The sequence below is a fragment of the Lipophrys pholis genome (genome assembly GCF_963383615.2).
Source record: "Lipophrys pholis genome assembly, chromosome: 3".
NCBI lineage: Eukaryota > Metazoa > Chordata > Actinopteri > Blenniiformes > Blenniidae > Lipophrys > Lipophrys pholis.
In genome coordinates, this window is record NC_137627.1 from 2851346 (window position 1) to 2876504 (window position 25159).

General features: G+C 40.6%; 1 protein-coding gene across 1 annotated transcript in view; it reads left to right on the top strand.

Moving 5' to 3' along the window:
• gbe1b (glucan (1,4-alpha-), branching enzyme 1b) overlaps positions 1-25159 on the top strand; it is a 115894-nt gene that overhangs the window by 63830 nt on the left and 26905 nt on the right. Inside the window, exons 13-14 of the mRNA XM_080459333.1 lie at positions 13883-14067; positions 22964-23094. Coding sequence (XP_080315459.1) covers positions 13883-14067; positions 22964-23094 — 316 coding nt within the window. The remainder of the gene's footprint in view (positions 1-13882; positions 14068-22963; positions 23095-25159) is intronic.

Consider the following 25159-nt stretch of genomic DNA (forward strand, 5'->3'; position numbering starts at 1 on the left):
GAAAGTTGTCCCTCTCTACCTCAAGGGCTTGTTGAATTATTCACATTTGGATGTCTGGTGAAGCCCCCGGATTAGAGACCAGCATACCAATAGCCCAGGGAGCGTCCGTATAATGGTCACACATCGTTAGTAATGTCTCCCGGTGCCACACCTGTCTTAACACCATCCCTTTTTTTTATTATTTTAAATGTCACGTTGAGGTTACTCTGACCCCGTTTTAACAGGCATCAAAAGTTCAAGAAGAATGTTGTAGCCCCTTTGTCAGAAATGGTCTCATTTTATATGCTACTTTTATGATTTTTTGCGGCGTATTAAACCCAAGAGTTTGCTCTCCTTTTCTTTCGGCGCTGTGATAGGTTTAATGGGTTTGTTTTTCTTGTCACTGTATTAAGTCCAGTTCTGTCACTTCATGGTGAGAAGTAGCTGTTCTCCAACAAAGACAGGAATGACAGAATCAACAGTGTCCATAATTATGCCTCCACGCTGGCGACAGCTGTAGGCCCGAGGCATTATGTTTTCTGGTTCCTTGTCTTGTTTGTCCCATTTGTCGTTAACGTGACGCTGTACCTCAGCAGGCGCCGGCCAATCTCTTCGAACCTGGTTACTCTCGCTCAACGAGGAACCGATATGTTGTGGGAAGCCTACACTTAATGTAACTCCTTTTATTCCTTCTTAGCCTTCAGCATATCCAGTGTTTATAGTAATAGAGTATTTTAACCTGATTGCATACAGCTAAAAATCATGGATTCTGGTTATTTTGGAGTGGAGTTTCCATGATCTACCTGTGCTTGAGTTGGCTCTCTTTGGATACTCTCCCAGGTTAATTAGTGATATATATTGTCCGTCCATCCATCCATCCATCCATCCATCCATCCATCCATCCAACAATTCCAGCTCACTATGGGCGAGGGCGTAGCCGTAATGGAATTTAGAGAATGTAAGCATGGAAAACAGTGCGACTAGATTTAAATATAGAAGTTAAAAAACTGAAAGGTGCCACATGCAATACAGTGCAGCCTCAGAATAAAATGAATCACAACTTTGTCTTTGTGGAACCTAATTGATAGACTAACGTGTCTCTGTTTCTCATTGTTTTTTAGTCTAAAAAGCATTTTGAAAGTTATTGCTCTAGTTACTAACACACAAGGGACAAACAAAGACGAAGTGTGGGCCGGACCTCCCATGGAGGGGCAACCAGAGGGAGAAGCAGGTTAAATCTGTTAGCTGTAGCGGAAAATGCTTTCCAGCAGTATTTATTCCCCTTCTGAGTTTTAAGAAAACAAACAATATGATGTAATAATGGCAAACACATATTGAAAGGTCATTCAACCAATAATTATTACTTTTCAGGAACAAAAATATGTGCCGCATTACAGCTGGTGGACCTGGATGGGTCAACGTAGTCCAAAGTCTGGGAGGTTTGGGGGGATTCATTTTCTCAGGGAAGTGATATTTTGTTCTGATTTGTTCTTGTTTCTTTAAAACAAACCATTATAACGTAATGACAATTACAAAACATATATACTGAAAAATAACTTTTTGCATCCTAGGATCATCCTATACACTATCCTATTAAGATGAGACTATATATATATGTGCACATGTGTGTATATACATACGAGTGGCCTGTAAATGGTTAAATGAGTGATATTAAGATATAGTTTTTATTCACTTTAAAACTTAGAAACCGGCCTCATACGGCATTGTAAAATCTTCCCTATTGAATGGTTTTCTTCCTTCTTATCCTGCCGGCAGTGAGCAGTTTTTAATCCACAGATCAAAGATAATATATCTGGCTAATGCAGTTTGCCACAGTCCAGACAGGAAATCTTTCTATCACCCATTTCACTTGCAGCTACTTTTGATATTCTCACACATGTCGCAGCGTGACTCCCTCACTGAACTTTCACATTCTGTTATGGATTGAACCTGGATTGAGAGTAGCTTTGTTTTTAGGTAGGAATTGAAGAGTAGCAGTGGTGGATTAAAGGTTAGTGCCACAAACTGGGACTTGAGGAGTCATCGTAGTAGGATCCAAACCAAACTGCTCAGGTTGCATTATAGGCGAAGCACTCGGTGTCAAACGTTTGTCAAACCAAACCTGGATCACATGATCTGCTGTGCTGACCAGGAAAAGGAGCAGATGAAGTACACTATCTCATCTCAAGCTTTAATTTGATAACGTTACAGAAAATCTCTCACTTCGAGATGACTCTGGTGACATTTTTTTTTCTTCTTCATTTTTTCTGAATTCTGAGTTTGCAGGGTCACTCAGACAATAGAGACGAGCTGTTTTGTTCTCCTAAGAGAAAGCTAAAAAAAGAAAACCTCTGCTCAGAACGGAGACAAGGAAATATTTAAGAGCAACTGTCTGACTGGCTTCAATAGTACTGGAAAGTTCTTGTGCGAGCAGCTACAGAGGATGTCTTTTTGGAGGACACGGATTTCAAGAACTGCAGATGTTGAAACTTTTTTTTTTTTTTTTTTTACAAATACATGCCCCACTGAAGTTCATCACGGAGAACTTTCCCAAGTTCAGGCTGTTAGTCGAGCATTAGTGAAACGCTGGAGATGGGGGGGGGGAAGAAAAGACAAGAAAGTCAAGTAAATCTGAGATGACATGCCGTGTCAATGGATCAATGATGGCAGAGTCATTTAGCCAGTGCTGAGCAAGAGCAAATTGTTTGAGCAAGCAAATCAATTTGAAGTGCCGAGCCTAGAAAAACCCATTTATTTACTCATGACCAATAGCAAACACCGCGCAGCAAGAGGACAAAGGGAGCATCCACATTTGAGGGGCTGAGAGATGGATACTGTAAAGGATGTTGGAGCGTCAATGACATTAAGGCGCCAAGTGGCGTGGCAGTAATGAAACGCCTCAGTGGTTTTATCATTATATCAGCAGGGACAAAATGGAAGTGCTCGCACTTCCTGACTTTCAGGGCTCACAGAGACTTAAGATAACCTTGCAGATTTACAGTCTAAATTATTGAGCTAAAAACTTCTCCCGGCACTTTACATTCAGGCAGACCTGCGACGCAACAGGCAACTATTATTCCGCAGCCTTGGACGATGAATTGAAACCGGTGCCTTCTCCTCATACATTTCAAATGCATAATCCTGCTGCGCTCTCGGGCTTGTGGTTTTGGATGAACGTGCCAATCCCACCTCTGCTGTTGGACCAGTAACGCTTATTTAATGTGCGGAGTGGGAGTGTGCATTAACACAGTAACGGGAAAAAACAAACAATCTCACAAGTGCAAATAATCATTTCATCTTGTCTGTTTTCTTCTTTTTTTTTTTCTCCTTCTCTTTTTGAACTGCATCTAAAACCTTCTGTGACTCTCACCTTTTCCGTCCCCTCTTGATTCCCTCATTGATCTTCCTTTGCCAGAATCCCGCCAATGGAAAACGCATTGATCCTTGGCTCCTTCTCGTGCTGCTAATTACTGAGGGGACTGTGTCACTGTCGAGCTCGTATCTGATGCAGGGTTGTGTAGAGGAGTAATGGGACGTGCTCGCCGAAAAGCTGTCTGACATAACCTTGTGTAAACATAGCCGAACACCATTAATCATATCATTATTGGATCTGCCTTTAAATTTAATCGTTGGTGTCCTCCAACAAGCATTTCGACACATTTCCACCTATTGTTAATGCTGGTGGAAAACCTCAGTTGCAGTTTGAAGCAGGGGTGGCCAAACTTTCTGGGTTCAGGATCCACACCGACTTTTAAAAGACGGGCCGGGGCAGCTCCAGACGTATACATATCAAACATGAACATGGGAAGGCATTACTGTGTTAATGCTTAGATTCACTCTGAGTGGCAATCGAAGCCTGGCGTTAGTGCGTTAGAGCTCCGAGGTAGTAATCACCCATCTAGGATCTGTGGGGTGCTTTGTTTCTTTAAAAAAAAATTTTTTCGAACATGCTCAGTTTCAAATATCAAAAGCAATAGTGCACATTAATCAACTAAAGTTATTTCACTAATCAAACTGATTAAGTAACAGCAGAAGTGTATAATCAGGCTGCATGTCCGAAAAGGAGTGGGAATAAGAACAACTTGTTAAATCCCACCCCTTCTCCACTTTATCAAATGAATGCAGTCATAATTATGATTATCAGATTTAGGCAATTCTGTACCAAACGTATAAAGTTCTTTTGGTTTTTTTTTTTTTTTTTTTTTTTTAAAAGTAATTTCTTCAGAGTAGCAGCGACGACACTGAGACCTGAGCTGAGACATCGGAGATGTTGCAGTGAAAGATATCGAAAGAGCATTCGCTTCAACGACATGATGTCGGAGCGAGTTAGTGAAATGTCCCCAAAAAACTTTTCATGTGTGTTTTAACAGTGTTTTGCATCAGAAGGTTTCAGTACAATTTGCTTTATGTTGTGATGGTACAAATTAAATATTTTTTTGTGAAAATATAGACATTTTCATGGTGTATACGCCACAACAAAGAAATCCTTTTAAAGTTTGAATTTAAAGGTTATTATGGCGCTATCTTACTGGTGCATCCCACTCAAGATGGCCCCTCAACTAAAATGAGGTTTACCCTCCTGCCCTTGAAGACCAGAGACCAGCACTAAGGAAGATTTACCAACTCCTTTTTTTTTTTTTATGTTGAAATCAGTTTATTGTCTCCACAGTTTGGATAATCTGTGTTTCTTCAACCTATCTGATTTATTTGGTGCATTCAGGTAACTATGTATTATTATCATCATATTTAGTGAAAGAAAAGATCAAATCAAACACAGAATAGAAATATATGTAATGTCTACTGAAATGAATGGAATGTCCCGGTACTGCATATCAGGTCCTCGATGTGTGTGTAGGTGAGTATCAGAAGTTGTAAAAAAAAAAAGCTGGAATTATGCTTTAATGATTGTCGGTAATTCTTTTATATAATAGTGACTCCTCGCAGTATCTCATGTCAGATAATAGGACCCCTGATGTATTATGATGGTTTTATTTATGTGCGGATGAGAAGGAGAATCCATCATATCTCACTCTCCAAGAGAAAGTGCTATCTGGTTTATTTCAGCCGCGAGGAGGCAGGGGAAGGTGATTATCATGGTGATTAATGCAAGCATCTGGGAGGAACTTTGCCACGTTATCGCAGAGGAGAAGAAAATGATTACTTAATGGAGGAGTGTCCGATGTTTTCCTTTTTAAAGCTGAAATCAAAGGAAAAGTCGCAGCCTTTCACAGGTTATTGAATCAACTTCTCCAGGAAACCAATCATCCCCGCTCCGCGTTATAAATAAGTAACACCGGCAAAGTGAGGATAAATAGCCGAAAGAGGCCGGCGTACTTCCACTGGTAATGAAGTGTTGCTCTTTATGCACTTTCATCAAAGCGCTCGCCTGGATCTTGTCTGACTGTCTTGGGATGAGATGAGCTGACGGACGGTGTTTCTAGCTGACCTCTGTATATTTGTGCATATGCAGACATACATATACTGTATGTATGCATATTACATGATCTTCCCCTCACTGACTCCATATGGAACACACAATTACTAATAAGGAAGAAAACAGACGTGAAGGAATAAATTAACCCTTTATAGAGCACTTTAATACTTGCAAAAGTCTTTTAGGATTATTCAATCCAGGGATGTCAAACTGATTTTAGTTCAGGGGCCAGATACAGCACAATTTCATCTCCAGTGGCCCAGACCGTTAAAATAGTGCCATCACAACCTGCAAACCTCCTGGCTGTAAATTAAAATGTAAAACCAAAATTGTACAAATCGCAGAAATACAAATTGTAATAGCAAGATTTCTATAAAATCTTGTTTAAAATCTTGATTTGTCTTATTCAGTACTAATAACGCACAATGTAATGCTCGGCATGCATCCAATGTGGTCGTCACTTTGTGGGTGCTGTGGTTTAATGTGGTGTCAGTTTTTCATATTTTATCAGATTTTTTTAATAACTGGGAGTACGAACTGGGATTATCGGGTAATTTTTCCAAGACTAAAGGACAAAAAGTGTTTTTCAATACATGAGAAGTTTAAAGCAGAAGTGATGCTTTAAGTTGTTTTTTTTTTTTTTAGGAAGTTGTGCGTTATGGATGATTGATAATAAAATCCACCTTGCAGTCAGCGGTCCAGCTTTTTGTATCACTCGGTCTCGTAGAGCCGCGTGTCCATTTAAACATTCAGCTGCTTTGTTTTGTTCCTTTGTTTCAAAACTGTTAGTAGCTGAGCTGTTTATGTTCAGAACCGCAAGGGGAGAAAAATGATGAGTTGTTTCTGTTTGGTTCTGGCCCATCGGAGGTTCACTCTGACTTATTGCAAACAAACCCAGAGCTGTAAACATAAAGTCACATGGACTGACGAGTGTCTCATTCATTGCACACTTTCCACGCTCTATTCTTCATTGTGAGTGCGACGCAGGGAAAATCAAAACGAGAATTTCTTTTTGTGCAGTGGCATTGTGGCTCACTTACTTCTACAAAAACCTCAGAGAAAGAGAAACGTTTGGTCGTGAGCAACAATTCAGACGGCAGCCTGACTTCACTTCTCATGAGACGTGCTGAGAATAATATATGCAACCGTAACTCCAGCATTCCTACCATTAACCCAGAAATGGCCGATTGACATGATGAAACGAATGATACAATTATAGTTACTGACATTTCTGTTCGGTAATTGTTACGACTGTGCAGAGCCACTGTTATTATTTCACTGAACTCCTGTTTACTGGACCAGCAGGAGGAGAAGGAGCTGAAGTAATAAAGACTGATAGTCCGAATGCTGCCAACACACTGGTCATAGAGCATCTTCTTCCCACCATGAAGTTGCTCCTCTACTTTTTAAAAAGTAATTGGATAATAACTTATTTGGGTATAGTGTATTCAAAACCTTCAACTGCCTTTGTAATGAGAATGCAAGATTATATCATTCATTTATTTGACTTATTGACTTAATCGTGAAAGAGAATATAATGTTAGGCCCCATTTACACGACAGCGTTTCAAGTGAAAACGCGTCTTTTTTGGGTTTTGGTTTCAGAATACGATATAGTTAGTTACTTCTCATTGTCAGACATTCTAATTATGTTTACAGCCATTATGTATTTAGCTTTTAAAAAAATAATAATATAGAAATGGAATATTGGTTAAAAAAAGACAAATATAAAATTTAGATTTTTGACTTTTGTTGCAGCTATAGGATGATCGAGGTAGTAAAAAGGCATGCGACTGTATTAGATTGAGCCGTGTTTGTGTTAATGCCATGATGGATCAACACATAATTGTTATTGTCATGTTAGTGTTGAACTCCACTGGTCTTAGTATTTCACAAAATCCCACGGTTTATTAGTCTGCCATCATTATCTGTTATGCCTGGTGGACATTTTGACTTTTTAGCTTTTAAATTTATCCACGCCTCGTCTGTCTGCCCTTCTTGGAAACAAACAAAAACTTCTGATTAGAACGAGTCTGTCCTTCCTGAGGAAGTCACTGCATTTACAACGGAGTCTTTATCGAGAGGCCACTGAATGAATGTACAAGCAACGGCAATACATTTAATGGTTGTTCCGATAAGACTACATGGTGCACCGACTTCCCAGGCAACGCTGCTGTCCCCGGGGTCATGCGAGGGGTCCCTCTAAAAATCCCCCTTAAAGAATTGGGTTGTCGAGATATCTTTCCCCTGGCTTGCTCAGCTATAATGTTTTATTGAGAGTCCTCAATAATATATAATCCTTAGTAGTAATTTTGCATATGCGAGTCCACTACATGCTCAAAACTTGCCTGGAATTGCAGCAGAGCCAGACACACTGGGCCCTCGTACACATGGCACATGGTTGAATACCTGTGTAATGCATTTGTAGCCTGAGTTGTGGTGGATGTGTTGTCGGTGGGGGTGGGGGGGCGTACGTGAAGTACAACAGCCTCTTTGATGTCTTTTTGCGGTCTGAACTCTGCATGGCATGCCACTGCATTGATCCAGTTCTCTCTTTTTCTTCTCCAGAAAAAAATGTACAATGCTTCTGTGGTTAACTCTCACTCCCACCACCTACACGTAGCGTATGCAACGCCGTGCAACACAGAGAGCCCATCTCCCCTGGGCGTGTTGGAGAGTCATTCTGGGAAATGGAGGAATTTGAAAATGGCAAAGGCATGCCAGCTCGTCCAAAACAGTAAATTATGCATTGAACATCACATATTGATGTTTGACAGAGGAAGATTATCAGAATATAAATGTTGGAGTTTCTTTCATGCAGAAGGCAATTGTCAGGCTCTTTCTGTAGATGAAGAAAAAGTCTTTACAGTCCTTCCTTTCTTAGCTGCTTTTTTTTTTCCCCCCCCAAGTCGCCTCTCATTTTGTTAGCGACACCCTATTGCTGAGAATACACTGGAACAAAAAAAAAAAACAACCCACAGGCCACACTCTGTAGGCATAGACACCACTTTCCTCCTTTCTCTACGCATTTGAAATTCTGTGAATGAACCTATTCAGCGTGATGGGGCTGCTCTCAAGTTGGATAGTACTGATGCAATTCTTCATCAAATCCGTGGCAGAGAAGGTTAACTTGTTAACAACTTTTTTTTAAATAAACTTCCACATTCTGCCCTTAAACCCCGATTCACCGTGAACGTTATAAATCATTCGTCAAGGGTGACAAAATGTAGAGGTCGTACAGTACGGCCGGTCTATCAATACTGTACAGTCCAGTCCGAAACTGTGACACAATGAGCTTCTTGATATACAGTGTCCTGTGAAAAGACATGACCGTTCCCCTGGTGGCCTGAAACAAACTCTGCGTCTTCTCGAGGGTGTCCATCACATCGCCATCGTCACCACAGTCACCTCTACGTTTCCGCTGCTGTAGATCTCTGATTTAACAGTCGGCGTTTTCTCATCGCATCGGAGGTGTAGAGGGAGGCGTCTCCTACTTGTATGGTTGGTGGTTTGATCCTCCACCTCAACCTGATCGTATGTCAAAGGTCCAAGACCTTGAACACCACATTGTCAAATTTGCATCAGTTAATGTAAAACCTCACACTTTTCTTGTGTCTGTAGCGTTATGCGAGCTTATTTGAGGCCCTGCTTACGCGACACCTTTTCAAATAGAAACGCCGTTTTGCTTTTTTGTTCCGGAAAAGTTTCTTGTTTACGGGGGAACGTGTTGAAAAACCAAGTTTGTTCACAAGAAATTGCAGAAATGTTGTAGTTACTATTTTGGGTCACTAGTGGGTGCTGTTGGTTGGTTTTTTGCAATGAAACCACACTGTTGAGTGCAGAGAACAATACACTATAAACATTAACAATGGGAGTACACACACACACACACACATTTGTATTGACAAACAACCAAGTTGGATTGCTATTACAGGCGACTGTCGACTATAAAACTTCCAAGTCCCAGGAGAATCTGGACTGGGAGTCATGCGGCTGCCATTGTTGTTATTGTCCATCAACTCACGCATGTGCAGAAGAACTATTTATTACGGCCGTGGTTCCCATGCGTAGGAGCCGCTTCTTCACTTTCCACGGATATGGAGTTGGAGTTTTCTTTAATTTTAAAAGTTTCACCTTGGGAGCCATTTTCAAAAAGTTGCATTTTCAGTGGCTCTGAGCACCGTTGTTGTGTAAGCGGGCACCTAAGACACAACAAAAGTTTTCCATTTTCAAATGGAAAATATTGTCCTGTAAACCTAACACACTTAATATAATAAGATAACAAGTAATTTTTTATTTTTCTTTGCCGGTTGGTGAGATTGGGTGTGTCTAGTGTTTGGCTTTATGGTGTTTATGTGCACTTTCTTAGTTGACCTTGGATAATGTATTGTATCGCATCACCACAGAAGGAAATACCTTTAATCTAATATAGATCCTACACGGAGACTGACGATGCATTGAGTGAATTAAAATGTGATGAAGATTAGTGTCAATATTAACTTTGCATGAGTTCCTTTGGGAAGATTTCCACACATTGCATGCAACTTTTAGTTTGTTAAAACACAAGATGACTATTCTGGGAGAAGACTGGAGTCTATCTCACACATAACTTTAAGTGCACGCTGTCATCTTAATATTCAAGACAATTGATCTCGGCAATCATCGAATACAGGCGAAGCATCCTCCATCTCTGCGCCGTACAGATTTGCCACAAAAATAGCTTCATAGACCTCGTAGCATCCATTTACTGCTGGTGAATTACAACCACCGTATCTCAGAATGATGACCCCCATTGGTGTAAAATTTAATGTGGAGCCTCCCACAAGGGGGAAAAAACTGATTAAAATAAAGTGATGATAAAAAACTAAAGGTAAAAATCGATTTTAGTGATCCACCTTGACCTTCCCTTGAGAGCTACAGGAGGCTCCAACTTTTTAGAGCCGTCATATCTCAAACGGATCGCATCGCTATTAATATTCACACGAATACTTTGGTATTGATTTACTGATCGTGTCTCATGTCGTCACTCACACGTGAGAAAAGCAGAAAGAGGAAAGTTGTTTTTTTTAATTATTATTATTTACATCAGTTTTGACCACAGACTAAAGAGTCATCACTTTCAAACTGAAAGTTTGTAACTCACAGCAATTGATTATAGAGCTGTCAACGAAATCTGGAATTCAAACAAATTGTACTCCTTTGTTTGAGCAAGCAGTGCGTTCAATGTGCAAGACCTCCGATTTCCCGAATTCGGTTAAAAAATAATAATAATATGGGGAAGGACATGAAGACCAGAGGCCACGTTTATCCTTTCTTCCCTCCCAGCAGATCCCTCCATGACTCTACTTTAGCAAAAACCTGCGGATTACAACCTTTGACAGAGCAGTTATTGATCGAGTAGAAATTTCAGTCCTCTTTTTAATGGTTAGTAGTAAGTAAACATGCTATTTTATTCCATTACTGTATATTCAATTCAGTTTGGAAGTGTAACACTCATTAAAATTACTTATTTCAGTAGTTGCTGTTAGAAAATATAAATTGATAATGTTTGTTTATCTCACTGCCCATCGCTAACACACACAAAACAATTCAGTACTATTCATCCTGGCTTCACGTGTTGAATAGATATCATAAAAATATAAATTGATGAATACAATTTTTATTGTTGATGTGGTGAAACCATGCGTTGATTTGTAGTTGCATTGCTTAAAAGTACTGTAAATGCTAGTTACATATAAAATTTTCCATATAAGTGATGAATTTATCCCCTTAAAAATTTTTTTTTTTTTTAAATGTACCATATTTTCCAGACTATTGAGCGCACCGGAATATTAGCCGCACCCGCAAAATTTAAAAAGAAAAAAGAAGTTAATTTATAGGCCGCAGGTGTCCACGTGGTAACAGAGCAGGAATTTCACTGCAGGAATATGGGGATTGTTCGTATTTTCATCGAGAGAGATTTTACGTGATGCACCTGAACGCATCACTCACGGCCGTCAGCTGCTGGAGTTCTGGACCACGGAAAGCAGCTCAAGACGATTTCACCAAGAGCAGAAATATCACTTTGAGGCCAGGTTTTGGAGAAGCAGAGGCTCAAAAACAGCATGTCTCTACATGCGGAAGTAGAAACTGGCGGCACGAAGCCCGTTGACCCGTAAAAATCCATAAATTAGCCGCGTCATTTTATAAGCCGCAGGGTTCAAGGCTTGTGGTCCAGAAAGTACAGTATATCATTTGTTTCAAGAAGTATTTACAATCCTGAATAACGCTTCACCCTCAATGATGACACTGTAATAAAAAAAAAACGTACTTATAATGTAATTTTTAAGGACGTTGAACCATGCGGTTGATCTTTGACTGTTGGACAAACTCGCATCTACGCAGCGTGGAATGTTACCAACACTTACATAAATCCAGTTTGGGTGCGACATTAAGACAAAAACGTCCGACTCACAGTAAATGTGCAAAGTGCTCATTCCTGCTGGAGAAGAAAGTCTGCATTTGACTGCCAGTGCTGAGGTGTAATTCTCTCCTTAACATTTCAAGTTCACCAGTGTGGGAGGCTCATTATTCATGCAGATGTCACAAAAAAAGCCCCCCTCTCTCTCTCTCTCTCTCCTCTCCTCTCCTCTCTCTCTCCCTCTCTCTCTCTCTCTCCCTCTCTCTCTCTCTCTCTGCCCTCATTGTTTGCTACTTCTTTAACACCTACATACTGTATTTCATTAGAATCTGCTGTCAGTCGCCGTCCGTTCCAATTCTTCCCATCACTCTCATTTTCTTCCCTCATTTTTTATTTTTTTTTATTTCTTTTTTATTAATTTATTTTTGCCGTCTCTTGTCTGCGTGTCTTTCTCTGCGGGGAATTCAATTATCCCGGCTGTTGTTTTAGGATGTTGTCGTGACATTCGATGACGGATTCATTATCTCATCTCCAGGAATGACAGTATAGTCACGTCGGTGCTGTTGCTCCCCTCGCTGCTACAATATGCATTCAGCTGGAGGGGGAAAAGGGCCAAAAGTGCACACTGTGTTAGTGTTTCGACATCAGTGAAACTGCTCCGCGTATCCTTTGATTAAAACACACTGAGGGAAATGAGGACTGCCGAGGCGACGGGGGACAGTTTGTGACATTTCTGTCAATATCTCAGACTGTCTTTTTAAGTCGATGCCTTCAGAGTTCGCGGTGAAGGCGTGCTGATGAAGTGTTGACGAGTCATTGCACCATAAACAAGACACCGCAGGATTTTTTTTGTTATTGGAGAAAATGTGACCCAAGTACGCTGCGGGCCACAACACATGCTTGCTAATGCTAATCCGCGAGTCAAGAACCCTTGTAATAACCAACCCAGAGTAGAGGAGGTGTTTTACACCCTCGTTTACACCAAAACTCTTTTGGGTTTTTTCAGAAAACTAGCAAAAACACTGAAAACGATGCAGGATCATTTCTGGGTCCCGCTTATACAATACAACCACCTATATATATGTAAGCAGAGAATAGCATGCTGGAAACATTGAACCTCACTTGAACGGTCTTGTCTTCATCGTTTCGACCGTCTCACTATCTGTAAGAGAAAATGTCTCCACATGTGATCCAGACGATGGTGCAGTAAATATTGGCAAAGTGCCGTTGAATTCAAGCATGAACAGTAACACACCGCGGTCATTGTTTTGAATTAACGCGTCTCAAGCATGCACAGAATGACGACGTCTGGATGTATTCCAGAATGTGTTGCCAACGGGTTGATTACATGTCAGCACCTGTCATGGATAGGTTCCACTTTGTTGTGCTTGTCATATCTTTTAGAAAGTTGTGGATGGGTAGGAGTGTGTTGTTGAAGGGTTTGTACTCTGGTAATTTCCTTGTACAGAGACGTTCAATGACGGAAAACAATTATTCCGTTTTTATTCGAGTTTCTTTTTTTAATGAACTTGAATAAACCAATAGAGCTGTCCTGATGAATTATCTTTCTTCTTTGTTTGACTATTGCCTGTTTTTTTTTTGTTTTTTTTTATCAATACCTTGAAAAGCTCAAATGAAAATAGCTTGAATACGTAAATGTATCCTCAAGAATTATATCGGCATTTATTAAAAAGAAAAGTGAAGCTCAAATGAAAGTCGGGGGATTTATTTACACGGTATTCTTACTTTAGTTTCGTCTTGTTTTTCCTCATGAAAGGGCAGGTTGGGATGTGACAGGAAGGTTGGTGGAAACGTTGCCGGAGCGTTGCGGCTCTGTTTTAATATGGAAAGTACTAACCTCTGCCGGGGTGATAAAAAGGTCACAGACTGTCGCTGACGCCGGTCTGTTTGATCTCTCTCTTTTTTTTTTGTTTTTCGGCTCACTAAGATTGCACCGCAAAAAGAAAAGGCGCTCACGTAGCAGAGCTTGATAGTGTGCCCTGCTAATTCAGACTGTGTGCCTTTCCCTTCATTATGTACATTCTTTAATAACACTCGTCTGTGTTGCAGGAAATGAGTTTGGCCATCCTGAGTGGCTGGATTTCCCCAGAGAGGGCAACAATCAGAGCTACCACTACGCCCGGCGGCAGTTTAACCTTTTGGATACGGATCACCTCCGCTACATTCAGCTCTACGCCTTCGACCGGGACATGAACCGGACCGAAGACAAGTATGGCTGGCTGGCCGCCCCACCTGTAAGGACACCGCACTCTCATTCACGCCTCGCTGTCGTTCATGTTAAAGTCGTGTAATGCAGCGTTAAGTAGAGGCTGGTGCAGATGCACACGTAGTATAACTCGCTAATTATATTATGGCAATACTCGGCACAATAATAGTGAAGCATGCAACAATATTGTTGAGAGTTTTGGAATAGATGGAAAAAAAAATTTCTCACTATCAACATACACGATGGAGACATCTGATAACACCGACTGGACTGGGATGCATCATGTTTCCATGCGCTGTGCATTAATGCTCCGCAACATCAAAATGACAGAATTTTGAAAGTGTAATCGTTCCACAAAATTTGCGCAGTCAACTTCTTTAAAAAAAATAAAAAATAAAAAATCGCAATTCAATACCTGGGAGCTCCAGGGTAGAATTCAGAAACCCTAAACTCAAGGGCAAAGTCGGTTCTGGAAAGCTGCTGGTGTTAAAACGTGATGTAAAAAAAAAACATGATCCAGTCACAGCTGGTTTTAAATCGGAGCCAGAGAAAGTACTTTGTATAGTTTGGAAGGAAAAAAAACTCCTGAAGCCCAAAGACATTAACATCTTATACACAAGTAGTAGACCACATTGTCGCATGTCCACCTGATATCGTGCTTGTTGCATATAGACACATAGATTATGTACTCTGCATCGCATTTAAACCCAAAAACGCAAGTAATTATAAAAAAAACAAACATCTGAAGTTTGGGATTTCTGCCACAAGCGGGGGAAGGTTTGCCATTTTTGTAAAAAGGACATGCTTTTGTAATGTATTATACAGTCATAAATTCCATAAACATAACAGGCTGGTTTTCAACCACGTTTCTATGAATGTTTAACAACTTAGTTTATCTCAAGCGTCCATTGATTCGTCCGTCTCTAATGCTTGTTATTCAGACTATGCCCACATGATTGACATGCCGACGGTTTTTATGGTGCAGAGTATACGTTGCGTTTTGCAAAAGCCAAACACTTTACTACACTTTTAACGTAAATACAATTTTGATGAATCTTTCTGGTGTAAAATACAGTGAAATGTCCAAAAAAACTCTTATAGCTGTTTCATTATGCATCTTTTTTACAAACTCACCCTGACTGCACGGCTTTGAGGCCAGTTTGATGGCAACAAGGGAGCGTTCATGGCAGCATCAGCGATATCTCAGTATTGTGTTTGTGTCCGCTTTTCCTAAGAAATTTGTTTAGGAAAATCTGTGGTTTCATAATTTTTAAGAGATGTTAACTTTACATATGTCACCCTCTGTGATGGGGGGGGTGGAAGTATGAGCCAAGGGGCTGTGAGTCTTCTACTCCTTCACTCATCAGGTTTGAACCTTCATCTGCTGTACGTGCACAGAGGAGACACAAACACACCTGACAGGCGGCTGAAGCATCTGGAAAAAGGTCTCTCAGTACAGCTCCTTATGAATTGTTTAAGTTCCTCGGGCTTTACCTATAATTGACACTTATAAGATATATAAATAATCAACAACGTGACACTCCTAAGGGGCAGGTGGCAAAGTAATAAAATAATGCAAATGGAGAGTTTGGCTGAATTTAGGTGGATTAGAAGTGTGTGTGTGTGTGTGTGTAATTGATTCAAAAATACCTTCCCCTCACATCCCCGGGAAAGCAATCCTCAATTTGAAGCTATTTCACCTTCGCTCCTGTGACCTGCATATTCCTCCTCATCATGCAGACAAATGCAGCAGAGTAATAAAAAAATATCAGAGAGCATAATTAAAGACACGCCACGGTTCACAAGGATAATTTCTGCATATTGGTCCATCAGTCAAAAGTGTGTTGTGACTTACTGCAGGCTGTTACCTCCTTTAGAAGGAGATGAGACGGCGCTTTGGAGGTAAGGCAAAGGAAAGGCAGAGCCTGGCTGGTTCCTCGGCTCCCTTCTGGGCCAAACGGGAGGGAAGGCAGATCCCAAAGGAAGCCGCTGGCAGGGAGGAGGAATACATTTGGCACCGGTGCTGACCTGCTCCCGTTTCTCTGGCTTTAATGTAAACCCATATAGACTCACACAACCCTACAACACATCCCTTTGGCATGCTGCTTTTTAGTTTTCTCTCCCAAATCCAAACATTTAATTTTCCTCCAAATAAATCAGTAGAATTACTTCACAGTATTCCGACTCCTGGATTTTTCTGCTAATGTGTAGAAGTGAAGGCAGCTAAAGGCTTTGCCAAAGGAAAGACGATAGACAATTTCTTTTTCAATATTATTAGTCTTTCACTGACTACAAAAAAAATTATTCATATGCAATATAGATTTATTTGTTTTTTGTCTCTTTATTTTTTTTTTTAAACCATATTTTGTCTTGAATTAGTCAAAAAGTTCATCTTATATAGGCAGTTGTCAACATTATTTCACTGGATTGTTGTTTAGTTGTATAAAGTGCTGAAACATACCGGTAATTTCTTTTAAAAAGTTCTTTTATGCAGAAAACTGCAATGCAAATATGGACTCGGGTACAAATTCTGTTCCTTTGTTTCAATTGTATTTATTATTCTGCTAAGAGTACTGTTTTTAAAAAAGAAATAAGGAAAATTACAAAGTACCTTTCTGAAAAAAGTTATTTTCCAAAAAACATAATTTTCTTGTCAAAACCAGGTATTTGATCAATGTACATGTAATATATGTTTTCAAAGTAACTATAAAGTATATAAAAACTACATGATGGCTAAAAAAGTCGGATTCAGATTTTCTCGAAGCGATTACTTCCTCCAATACAGTCAAAATTTTAAATATTAATTCAAGTTGTAGGCATACTGAGTAACAATACCTGCTCGATGGTTTAAATCACATTTAACCCTTTATAAGGCTCATAGATATTTTAACTGTCTTCATCACATTAACCGTTGAATGGCTCCAAATCTTCTCCGACTAAATCATTCCAAATCCAAAATAATTCTCTTCGACCCCCCCAAACCCACAGTCGTCTTTCCACCAACAACCTCGGTCCATTATTCCAACATAAAGCCGAGTTTTATTCAACCGTGACCTCAGTTTTGCTCCCAACATCTCTTTTTAGCCACTTAGGCCTTTGTTGTGTTGCCGTCTGTAATTCCTGTCTGCTTCCATCTCTCCTTTGTCTCGCCTGACTTTTTATATTTGAGTGTTTTTACTGTAAAGCACCTTGTGAACAACTGTTCTTAAAAGTGCCATATAAATAAAGTAATTATATTATTATTATTATTATTACTATGTAACGGAGATTCTCAAAAACTGGGTGGTGTTTGCTTTACTTTGATAAAATATTAACTGAAAGTTTGAAACTGTAAAACAAAACAAAAATCCACAATTTAATTATTAATGAATGTGGTGTCATTTTTAATCGGATATGTCACTTATCACTCATGACACATTTATATATGCTGTTTATTGAGTACATTTATTTATTTATTTAGTACAGTGTAATAAAAGGTTATTTTAGGATATGTAAATGGATTTCACTCATTGTTTTGCCAGTCCCAAAGCGCTTTACATCATTAGTCACATTCACCCATTCACACACACCATTGCAGGCAGTGGCCACGCAAGGCGCCTCACATCCATCCATTGGGAGCAATTTGTTGATATGTGCTGAACTAAGGTAAATGTTTGTTTTACTCTAGCCCGAATGTAATGGTAACTAACAGACCCTTGAGTGAACCTATCCCTTGTTATTACAGCCAGCTCACTGGCTATTACCTTGCTGCAGTTATTGGAAGGCTGTGGCCTCAGAGCGGATTAAAACAATCCATTACCCAAATCCTTTCAAGGAAAGTCACCATGACTTCATACTGTGGCTTTATACCGGAACCGTTTCAGCGATGCCAACATGTGGCCTCCAGCTGAATACACCTGGGACTCCTCTCTTCCCACCTTAGCAGTAGCAAGAGCGTTTTCAGCCAAGCTGATTGGTCAGTTTAGTTCACAGTGCTACTTCATGAAACGGCAGGTTTGCTCTGCGTACCGTAAACTCAGCAAATGTAAGTTAATCACATATACCTGTAATATATTTTTAGAAGGCTCAGCAATCGCCTCACTACTTATACAAACTGCAGAGACATTAACATGTACTCAGTGCGTGCGGTCAGGATTCCATCATTGTCCACGCCCTTCGCCACAAGCCTAAAGAGTCTGTGGGAAAGCGCCGCCTGATGTAAGCAGCCAGAATGAACAAGCCTGCGAGCCTATGCTCAGGGCACAGCAACCCTCCCGTTACAGATGCGAATATCACTGTAAAAGGACAGACCATTGTGAAGCCACTCCACTCCTAACCTGTGATTTGTTTGTATTTTCAGCACTTGGAGCCAAAAATGTAGACTTTTCAAATATGAATTTCTTTGTACGCAGTGACAAATCTTATTCCATGTCGAAATTTCAGTACAGATTAGCAGATTTTTTATTTTTTTTTATGTTTTTTTACAACTTTGGAAACCAAACTTGAGACGACTTTAGCAGATTCAGGTTTGACAAATGCTTTGACATATTGACAAATCTGACTTTTCAACTCACAGATAGAGGTACAGACAGACTCCCCTTACTCCCTGTACACATTGACAAATAGTTTTTCGACAATAATGCCCCTATATAATTTTTCCTCGGGGGGGGGGGAACTTGGCAATTTGTGTGGGAAACGAGGTGAAATTTCATCAGTCAAAAGCACTGATCTCCTCAATCTGACTGCGACACATCCACTGACGGTGTGTGATTGATTCGCTGAGCAAAGATACTCGGTGTCTTCTGTCAGCGTGCTCGTCTACCAGCCGTCTAATGGCACCACCGGATGAAATCACACTGAATATAGTGTTAGATAGTGTCAATAAGTGATTGCAAAACACTGCATTAGACACACACACACACACACACACACACACACACACACACACACACACACACACACACACACACACACACACACACACACACACACACACACACACACACAGCAGTGTGTCTGCAGCCAAAGCTTATATTCTGCCGCATTTTCAAAACATGAACACAACAGATGGGTGATGCGGCGCTACAGTATTCATTGCATGTCGAACATGCCTCCAAACTGATATTGTGTGGTCCAACACAGATTGTGTTTTATCATAAAAATCCATCTGGCACAGCGGGATGTGAGATTGCTGTTCTGGTGCTGCGTCAGTGGGCCTTCAGTTTAGTCCGGAGTGAGCTCCAACTACCGAGCCGCCATGGGAGGCCGGTCCAGATCTGGGCGAGTTGAAGTTCACTTCACAGCATTATTCCACCATCATTAATACATAAAACACAGATATATTCTGTATAGACGTTTCGTTGAGGTCAATATTTGGGCAGTTTTGAGCATCCTCTTTAAAAACTCTTTATTGTGGTTGTGGTTGTGGGGGTGCTGGAGCCGAGGAGGTAAAGGCAGGATACGTCCCGAGAGTCCATCTTCTCCTGGGACTCGGTAGTTTTATAGTTGACAGTCACGGTAATAACAATCCAGCTCGGTCGTCTGTCCATACAAATGTCCCTGTACTCGCCATTGCTAATGTTTACAGCGTTTTGCATGCGTGTGTGTTTCTATCACAAGAAAAACCCAAACAAACACAAAGTTGCTGTGTAAATCAGAACCTTTTCTGAAATGAAAATGAAAAATGACGTTTTCAACTCAAATGGAGCCTTCAACTCAATTAACCTTAAAAAAGGGAGGGGTCTTCTAATGGTGACGCAGGAGCGCTTATTCAAACACGGTTAAAAACAAAAAAAAGAACATAATTTGAAATGTCATGGAGGTAAATCTGAGCTGACCCCGGTAAAAACGACTTGGCAGAAATGAAATGAACTCACAGCCACAAAATCAAAGCGCAGACTAAAGCGAGACGTAATAAATAAGCTCCTCAGGTTTCTGTGTTCAACCCGGTGATTCAGTCTCTATGCAAACAAGCAGCTGAGACGAAAGCGTCTCCTCCGTCTTCCTCACAGGGCTGATACAATATCGCCGAACGTTAGAGCATCTCTCATTGGTAACGGCAAGAACTGCTCAGATTACGCATAATAACCAGATGAGTCTGAATCCTCGGCGGAGCTTATCGTTGACATTGCCAAGGTGTAATTGTGCTTTTTGAAGGAATAGTTTTTTAACTGGGATAGTTGAATATTTCACCGCAGTGGGAGGGCTCAGGGATGTTTAGTAGTCCGAATGAGAAGAGGATCTATCACCGACTCACCTCTCGGATGTAAGCAAAGTATTCAAAAATAGAAATGTACGTGCGACTCGGGTTTGAAGTGCGATTTTTGCACCTTTTTGTTTTGAAGATGTACGTCTGTGAGCTGTAAAAGGCCAAACTGTGACATGAGCTGAAGCTCCCGGTAGAGCAAAAGATATCATTTTTTGAGGTGTACCGCTGTGATGAAATGTCAATAAACCAGTACACAGTAGCAAACAGACTACTGCATCCTGAGGGGTTTGTGTACTGATAGCAGTACTACAGCCACAAAATGTTAGTGATGTGTGATACCACGGGCTTCGACTTCGATCCGATACCAAGTGAAAACAAAGCTCCGATCGGGACACCAAACGCTCAATACGCTCAGAGAGTGGATCTACAAAGGAGGCTACTTCCAAATATCACACAGAATATTTGTTCATGTTTCAAAAGTAGAGCTGTTGAGGTTTTTTTATTTTTTATTTTTTACTGCTGAAAAAGTTTCTGAACTTTTTTTCCATCTTTAACGTCTCAGCCTCTTCCTCTTTGTGTAGACCTCTAAACTGGGATAAAACAAAGAATATTGATTTTTACTTATCTCACATTAATGCCTGAAGTCTTTTCCTAACATGTAAACTTGAATGTCCAGTGCTTGAAATGTTCCAACTTCTCTTTCTTTTTTATTATTGAAAACTCAAGATAGGTTAAAAGACTTTAATCAAAGAAGAATCAGCCCTGAAAAAAGCAGGTTTGTTATCGGACGTATGAATATCTTTGTTTTATTCCTCTTGTCATCACTAAAATGCCATTATTTACTAGTTGCACTCATTTTTCTTCGAAGTAGTCGTCTTTGTTGTATATCTGAAGGATAAAACTGGAGATACTCATCAGAACTTTTGCCCCCCCGTCTGTTTTTTCTAAGTATTGAGAATCTGCCAATCTCAATACTTACATTTCACTGGTTTATTTTAATTATTATCTAACGAAATGTCTAATTTTGACTTTATTCAGTAACGAAGATAAATTACAACTGTTACCCGTCATCCAAAGGTTTTGAAGGATCGGCACAATTATTCAAATCAATGAATTTAATCACTGTTTGCCATTTTGTTTAATCTCAGTGGTGTTTATCCTCCTTTTGAAATACTGCTTTGTTGCTTCAGTTTAGTAGCCTTTTCATCTGCTGTTTTAGGGAACAGAAATGGTTTATTAAAAAAAAAAACATTTGTGGGATGTGCAAGACACACTTTTGGATAAGATATGTAATTGGGGTGCAATTTGTGAAGACACCAGGGAAGAGGCTTGTCTTTTATATTTGTTTGTTTTTGTGTTTTTTCACTTCTCTTATGACTAATAGAAGAATATCTGAAAGATAAAAGCTTGAATGTCCCAATCAGATTTTTTTGGTGCCTGATGTGATTATTATATACTGAGTATCGGCTGATACTCACACTGCTGTAAACAATTCATTTTAAAAAAAAAAAATGGTGGTATTAAAAAAGAACTTTGGTAAACATGGCAACTATAAGCTCAGAGCTACGTGGATGCAAAAGGATTCTGTTTAAGATTTACTGTTACAACAAATACATAATCAAGTGTACTTTTTGAGCTATAGTTCCTGTCATCATGGGAAATAGTCAGTCTTTCCCCAGCAGTGGGTTTTTTTTTTTGTTTTTTTTTACTTCTGCAACAGTGAGGGAGTAAAGGGTCATAGTTTGTGGAAATATTGAATTTCAACTGGTTTCTTTTTATTTATTTTTTTTAAATCCTCCTCTTTCAGGGAGCCTACTTCCAAAGTAGGGATTTACCCTGCTTTCATAGGCTGGCTACGATTCACTCAGAGCTGTTTCAGGTCAATGTGATGCTGCAGGCGGTGACAGAAACAGAAACTTCTCCTCTCCAACCTGAAGTCAAACTCCAACGCCACCGTATGTTTCCTATCATAAGGTGGTGCGTTTCTGTCCGCACTCTCGGATATTATTATATGAGCATTTGGAAAATTCCTGACAAACATGGACAGACTGTGAATATAATTAGAATAAATTCCAGATAACCACCAAGCCTGTTGATTACATTTACATTTATTTATTTATAGGTAGAGCTCTACATCGGATGTATGTGCTTGTTTGTTCACGACTTGATGGAAGGAGGTTAAGATTTCTTCCGCTATGCTAAAGCAGTCGGAGAAACTTGGCATGACTTCAAATATCCAGAGTTTGAACACAAAGGCTCCATCCTGTCAGTTAATATACTTAACCTCCGTCCTCTCTGCCCGTCCAGTTGCAGAGGTGCTTATCTTCTCGTTCCGCCGTGAATATGCTGCCCTGAAATTGGCTTGGGGAACAAGGCACTAAAAATAGTGGGTAGGGTGACATTGATAATCTCTGCTAATGACACGTTAACAGTAGCTCGCTCCACAGGAGAGTGGCGGCTTTATCATGTGCAGCTGTCTACTGCTGACAGTGCCTGCCTGGCTCCATCCCGGGCCGCTGCTTTCCGCTGATGAGTGGCACCACCCGAAATTTTCCTCCCGAGTGTTTCCTTGCCTGTTTGTAAATGTGTCGTCCACTGATATAACGCACCCCATTATAATGCTCTCCAAACCCAAGATGAGAAAGGTAATGACTATTCATGAAGAAATACTTTTATTAACGTGTCTTTTTTCTCTCTCTCTCTCTCCCTCTCTCTCTCTCCCCTTTTCCCGTCGCAGGCCTATGTCAGCGCCAAGCACGAAGGGGACAAGGTCGTTGTCTTTGACAGGGCAAATGTGCTCTTTATCTTCAACTTCCACCCCAGTCAGAGCTTCCAGGGCTACAGGGTGGGTGTACCAGTTCAAGGAAAGTATCCTTTAAGCGAGCATACGTCATGCCACCACTCTATTGTTTTTTTTGTTTTTTTTTTTAGTTTTTTAAGGGAGGGGGTTTAAATCTTTCCACTCCGGCTTCTCCTGTCACACCACGCTGCTACACCCGCACTGCCTCTAAAAGTAATGATGTCCCTGCTAGTTACTCTGCTTGTATGATAACGTGACTAATCTGTGGCAATATTCCGCATGTAAACATCTCCTGGAAAAAAAGGCTGAAACGCAAAGTTCGTACATCAAGGCTGTGCGTCCGTATGTGTGTGTGTGTTTCTGTTTGTGTGTGTGGCAGCTTTACATGAAGCCTCACCTATAATCTTCAACCTGTGACTGATGATATGAATTTGAAAGCTTGCCATGGCTTTAAATGAAACTCCAATGCGAGGGCATTTAGGATACGGTGGAGAGAAAAAAAAAATCCCCCTTTGAGATTGCAGGCTGACAAGTGGATCAGGAATCCAAACACTGTCAGGCCTGTTAAAAGTAAACGCGACTTGTAAAAAGCCCCAGTTTTTAATGGCTGCGTTTTCTCCGAGGCTAGCACTTTTGTGATGTAATTTCAGCAGTCACAGTTGAGAAGAATATGAGTCAGTTGTTTATACTCGTGTTGTGCTATTAGAGAGAAATAGTAGCAGGGCCCAGTGATTCAGAAAGCGCTCTCTTTAGCAGCATTGGCTGTCAGCAATTTAATGAGTCCCACAGTTGTGATTACAGCAGGCTTAATGATCAAGAATGTGAAGGGGGACAGGAAGCTGACAGATTTGTATTTATTATAACGGACACTGTTCCCTTATGGGGCTCACTGTAGCTCACGCCAACACTTTCCCGGATGGGTATGAAGCCGTGGAGCTTTTTGTTGTTGTTGTTGTTGTTGCTATGACTTAAATAATGTAACAGGGAGAATTCAGGCAGCGTTTGATACCAGCAGCTCACATCACTACACCAGAAATTCAGTCTCAAATTGTGATTCCAGTGGCATTAACTTCATATAGTTATTATTAGTAGTAGTAGTAGGTACTAGTATATATATACTTTCCTGTAATTAATTATTAGTTAATTAGTGTGTGTGCGTGTGTGTGTGTGTGTGTATATATATATATATATATATATATATATATACACACACACACACACGCACACATATATATATATATATATGTGCACATAATATACACTCACCGGCCACTTTATTAGGTACACCTTGCTAGTACTGGGTTGGACCCCTTTAACCTTCAGAACTGCCATAGTCCTTCGTGGCTTAGATTCAACAAGGTACTGGAAACATTCCTCAAGAGAGTTTGGTCCATATTGACATGATAGCGTCACGCAGTGGCTGCGGATTTGTCGGCTTCACATCCATGATGCGAATCTCAGGTTCCACCACATCCCAAAGGTTCTCTATTGGATTGAGATCTGGTGACTGTGGAGGCCATTTGAGTACAATGAACTCATTGTCATGTTGAAGGAACCAGTCTGAGATGATTGGCGCTTTATGACATGGCGCGTTATCCTGCTGGAAGTAGCCATCGGAAGATGGGTGCACTGTGGTCATAAAGGGATGGACATGGTCAGCAACAATACTCAGATAGGCCGTGGCATTGACACGATGCTCAATTGGTACTATGGGGCCCAAAGTGTGCCAAGAAAATATCCCCCCACACCGCGACACCACCACCAGCAGCCTGAACCGTTGATACAAGGCAGGATGGATCCATGCTTTCATGTTGTTGACGCCAAATTCTGACCCGACCATCCGAATGTCGCAGTAGAAATCGAGACTCATCAGACCAGGCAACGTTTTTCCAATCTTCTATTGTCCAGTTTTGTTGAGCCTGTGGGGATTGTAGCCTCAGTTTCCTGTTCTCAGCTGACAGAAGTGGCACCCGGTGTGGTCTTCTGCTGCTGAAGCCCCTCCGCCTCAAGGTTCCAGGTGTTGTGCGTTCAGAGATGCTCTTCTGCAGACCTCGGTTGTAACCAGTGGTTATTTGAGTTACTGTTGCCGTTCTATGAGCTCCAACCAGTCTGGCCATTCTCCTCTGACCTCTG